The sequence below is a fragment of the Pelodiscus sinensis genome, chromosome 1, assembly GCF_049634645.1.
Source record: "Pelodiscus sinensis isolate JC-2024 chromosome 1, ASM4963464v1, whole genome shotgun sequence".
NCBI lineage: Eukaryota > Metazoa > Chordata > Testudines > Trionychidae > Pelodiscus > Pelodiscus sinensis.
The window spans coordinates 329710709-329716115 of NC_134711.1; the positions used below are offsets into that span (position 1 = coordinate 329710709).

The following is a 5407-nucleotide window of genomic DNA, read 5'->3' on the forward strand; positions in this document are numbered from 1 at the left end:
TGTGTCCTTCTTGGTTTTCTCCCTATGACTGTCTCATTGTCCTGTGCATGAAAAGTGACCCATCTGCTTCACCCTATTATTATTGTATTTAGTAATGTGTATATTGTCTCTCATTTACATTGTCTCCATTCAGGCACTTTTAGGGGAACCATCATCGCAGACCCTGAGCACATACAAGAAATCATAACAACGTACGGTGCCAAAAATTCTGCCCCAGGGTTGGACATCTCCCCGACTCCATGTCAGATTCCAACACAACCAACTTCACCAACCCCTCCACCTTCATCCTGCTGGGTATTCCTGGCCTGGAGACGGCCCATCTCTGGCTCTCCATCCCCTTCTGCATCATGTACATCATAGCCCTCTTGGGAAACGTCACCCTCCTGTTCATTGTGAAGAGGGAGCCAAGCCTGCATAAACCCATGTACTATTTCCTCTGCATGCTGTCTGCAACCGACCTGGTCCTGTCGACATCCATCCTGCCTAAAACTCTGAGTATCTTCTTGTTCAATTCCAGGGAGATTGGTTTTAGTGCTTGTCTCACCCAGATGTTCTTCCTTCATTGCATCACAGTGGTGGAGTCTGGGATCTTCGTGGCCATGGCGTTGGATCGCTACGTGGCCATCTGCCATCCCCTGAGACATTCCTTCACTCTGACTAACCGCATGGTGGCCAAGATCGGCCTGGCCGTGCTGCTGCGTGGTGTCATGCTCATACTGCCCTACCCCCTCCTGGCAAGGCGCTGGCCATATTGCAGAACCAACATCATTGCCCACTCGTATTGCAGGCATATCGCCGTGGTGATGCTGGCCTGTGCTGACATCCGCATCAGTAGTTACTACAGCCTCTTTGTGCTATGCTTTGTGACCAGTCTGGACCTGTGCTTCATTGCAGTGTCCTATAGCAAGATCCTTCAAGCCCTCTTCAGCCTCCATACAAAGGAAACCTGGCTCAAGACCTTTGGGACCTGCAGCTCCCACCTCTGTGCCCTCTTAGCCTTTTATATCCCAGATGTCTTATCCTCCATCGTGCACCGGTTGTATCACAATGTACCCCAGCATGTCCTTGTCCTCATTGCAAACATACACATTCTGGTTCCCCCCGTGCTGCACCCCATCATCTATGGGATGAGGACCAAGCAAATTCGGGAGAGGTTGCTCAGGCTTCTTACTTATAAAAGGACGTAATTTTTCCTCTCGGTGCCCTCACTCTCAGACAGAACTCCATGCACAGCTCACAGGTGACCTGGTTCTGGGCCCTTGTCACGTTACTGGATTTTGAGGGGAGCAGCCAGATTGCTGCTGCACCCATAGGTGCAGGTGTTGGCCCCAGAAAATGGTATAAAGGGGGGCCATGTGGGGTGTTGAATGGAAGCTCCCTGTCTGCTAATCCTATGTACGCTGTTCATGTGTTTGTATAATGTCAGTGTGTGCAATTATAAGCATGTACTTGTATGGATACTGAATAATTCCCTGCATGTGGTTGAGCATTGGGCAGAGCCTGGCCTATGGACATGCTAATCAGCAAGGCCCTGTGGGACAATGGCACTCAATGGGCCAAGGACACACCTAAAGAATGAGTGGTGACTCATACCTAAGGGCTACCAACAGGCAACACAGGAATAAGGTGGACCAGGTGACCTGCTATAGCCAAGAAGAGACCAGGAAGGAGGGATAAATAGGCCATGTGGTGGTCTCCATCTTGGTTCTCAGCTCAGCACTTCATCCCAGAAGCAGCAATGCAGGGATGGAAGAGCCCAGAAGACCTGTGAACCCATCCTGATCCTAGGATGTGCAACAAGAACTTTTAAACGAGCAGCTGTGACATCTCTGCTAGAGCCTGCATCGAGAACTGAGAGATTCGGTGCATGTAACGTACTATCCTTTAACAACCTTACTCTCATGCTTTTCTTTATTGTAATAATAAACCCTTAGTTGTTAGATGCTAAAGGATTGGCCCAGTGTGATTTGTGGGTAAGGTCCAAAGGGTAAATTGACCAGAGATCTGGGGCTGGTTTCTTGGAACTGGACAGGACTTGTTCGGGGTAGGTGGGATTGGGTTCTAGGACCCCCCACCGGTGTATGAGGCCCGGGGCCATCTGGGGCACGGATATTGCTGGGGTGTCGGAGGGGTTTTGCTCGTGAAGCTTCAGGCAGGCAGCTGAAGCGCTCTGTGGGACTGGTTTGTGGCCTGTTTGGAGAGGTCACCAGTCTGGGGGCTGTAAGGAGCCTCGGATTTGAGCAATTCACCCTGAGCAGACGCCCTCAGCTGTGCCCAGACACGGCCCGGTCTGCCACAGCCCTCTTCCAAGAATCACTGAGTGGACAGTCTGGAATCAGTCCCTTTCGTGCTGCATCAGCACAAAAACCTGAGAAATCAGTCTACATGCAACTCATTGAGTTGCCATACTTCTTATTGCTTGTAACTGGACCTCTAAGGCCACACCCTTTGTCACAACTCTTCCACAAAGGGCTATCCCTGCTCTGCCTCTTCTGCAGAAGGCCGTTCTGCCGTTACTCTATTGTTACAACTGCGCTCCATCTCAGACATGGCTGCAGAGTGGGGCTTGGTGGGACACAACAGGGGCAGATGCAACTGAGTTTTATATAAGAGCATCTGAACGGATATCCTGGGTAAGACCAATGATCTGTCTAGGCCCAATATCCTCTCTTTCAACAATGGCCAATGTCACGTGCCCCAAAGGGAATGTGCAGAAGAGGGCAATGACGAAGTGATTCATGCCCTGTCACCCACTCTCAGCTATAGTAAGACGAGGGCCTGAAACAAAAGCCCATGTAGCACAGGTCTGGTTTGAGGCCTGAGGCCTAGCCAACCATAGACAACACTTGGCTAATATAAAGCAAAGTGAAGCTGGGATCAAGAGGCAGGCCCCTACTCACAGAACTTGTCAGAAACAGGGTTCAGAGTGCAAAACACTCATTGGTAACAGGCCCAGGTGTAGAACAGTAATTGGGACTAGGTACCGACTGTAGAACCGCAATTAGTACTGGTCATAAGTTGAAAGCGCATGGTACCGCCAGCTCGTTAAAAGAGACCTTGGTATCCACACTCCTCACAGATACAGACCTAGGTTGAGGAAAGGGTCTAAAATGACAGCATGATGGATAGAGATGACCTAATCAAACCACGAGGTGCAGGGTGATGGGTGGTATATAAGTAGCATCAAAGGGTGGTCACCTGCTATGTCAGGAGTGATGTGTAACTTGTTTGTACCTGTATATAAAGTGGTGTCTTGCGGGGACAGTCTTTGTCCAGGAGGGGGGCAATGGGGTCTCCCACTGACTGAGCCGAGTCCAATGTTATGGGGTACATATGAGTAGTGGTTCAGTCGTCCGCTGACAGCTATGACTGTACTTTGCTTAACAATAAACCTGCCGGGGGTCTTCAACCCTTATTTGATTTGTGGTCTTTGGGAATTTTTTTGTGATCTTCTGTGTTGACTACTTGCACAAGTCAACACAGCACACATGATTGAGCACAAACGCACGCAGCCAATTGGTTATCATCAGTGACGGACCCAGAGACCCATCCAGACACCACGTCAGTAAATCCTGACTTACTACATCGGTGACCCCACAACATCAGCTTCTTTTAAACAGAGGCTAGGGAATAATAGCCATCCCGGCTAATAGCCACTGATTTTGTCACTATGTTCTCTGTCAAAGAGTTCCAGAGGTTGACTCCGAAGAAATACTTCTTGGCTGTGTCTAGACTGGCAAGTTTTTCTGCAAAATCAGCTGCTTTTGTGGAAAAACATGCCAGCTGTCTACACTGGCCACTTGAATTTCCACAAGAACACTGACTTCCTACTGTAAGAAATCAGTGCTTCTTGAGGAAATACTACGCTGCTCCCGTTCGGGCAAAAGCCCTCTTGCGCAAAAGGGTCAGTTAGACAGCTCAGATTTGTTTTGCGCAAAAAAGCCCCGATCGCGAAAATGGAGATCGGGGCTTTTTTGCGCAAAAGCGCGTCTAGATTGGCACGGATGCTTTTACGCAAAAAGTGCTTTTAACGGAAAACTTTTCCGTTAAAAGCATTTGTGGAAAATAATGCCAGTCTAGACATAGCCCTTTTGTTTGTTTTAAATCTATTACCTTCTTAATTTTATTCGGTGACCCGTCGTGCTATATGAGGGAATATATAGCATGTCATTTTATTTCCCCATACAATAGAATATATTACAGATATCGCTCATCTTCTCCTTTAGTCTCTTCTTTTTTTCAAGCTGAAACATCCCAATATAATTAATTCCTACTCATGCCAAATCCTTTCCATGCCTCTGACAATTTCTATTGAACTTTCTAAAAAATTTCCTAGTCCAATATTCCGTTTTTATTGGGTCTCCCAGAACTGCATGCAGTTTTTAATACGTGGGTGTCCCATGAGTTTATTTTGAGGTGATATTATTATTTTTGTGTGTGTGTGATTGCCTATCCCTTTTGGAATAACTCACAACATTCTCTACACTTGTTTCTTAAAGTTCCACCGCACCTTGGATTAAAAGTGAAGCAACGGCCCTTGTTCCATACCAATAACAACCAATTATCTCTGGTTGTACGATCGTAAAACATGGTTTCCCAATTTTCTTCGGCTGCAGAGCTCGTACAACAGTGTTTCTTAATCTTTTTAAGACCAAGGAACACCAAACAATTTTTTTTTAGGAACACCAAGGATTTTTTGTTAAGCAAAAAAAAAAAATGGGGGGGAAGGAGGGGCAGAGAAAAGTTATGGACCCCCCCCAAAAATAGGGCTGGGGAAAGTTATTGAGAGGGCCCATTTTGAATTCAGTTGTTCTCCGTGGCACACCTCTAACTGCCCCACAATGTCCTAAAAGTTTGTCAGAGCCCTTCAAATACCGTGATTTTTAATTCAAAAATGGAGATAAATTTGTAATTCTTCTTCACCTTCAACATCCACATATTCATTTCCATTTCATTTTACCAGCATAGTGGGGATGAACCATTCAAGATAACAGCCCCTTAAGAAGCACAATCGGCCTTACCAGACGCTCATCCCCATGTGATCAGTGCTGTGACCTCTGTTTGGAAAAATGAATTTGCCTCCACGTGGCAGAACCTACAAAGGGGGAAGTGACATCATCACCTGTCGAAACTCCCCATACCCCAACACCACAACACAACTTAGGAGCAAGGGCTGATTTGGGGTTATGATCCCAGCGAGAAGGGGTAACTAGCTTGTGCAGATGAGACTCGGGGACAGTGTGCGCCATTAGGGAGAGACATGGCTTTATTCAGATCCTGTCAAAGAGCTTAGTGAACAGCGTTGGGGTCATAGGCTGGGGGCCTTGGTGGAACTGGCTGTAGCCTCTCTGTTGTCAGTGCATGGGTGGCTATTGAAAGCATTGGTGTCACTGCCTCTGGGTGTATG

At 47.4% G+C, this 5407-nt stretch overlaps 1 protein-coding gene across 1 annotated transcript; it reads left to right on the forward strand.

Moving 5' to 3' along the window:
• The first annotated feature begins 239 nt into the window (after window positions 1-239).
• On the forward strand, window positions 240-1187 carry LOC142827333 (olfactory receptor 52M1-like). The gene has a single exon (XM_075922298.1). The coding sequence runs from the start codon at window positions 240-242 to the stop codon at window positions 1185-1187; it is 948 nt and encodes a 315-aa protein (XP_075778413.1).
• Window positions 1188-5407: the final 4220 nt, after the last annotated feature.

Bases quoted from the DNA above. Each gene is read 5' to 3' on its own strand.
- LOC142827333 (XM_075922298.1), top strand. From the start codon at position 240: ATGTCAGATTCCAACACAACCAACTTCACCAACCCCTCCACCTTCATC.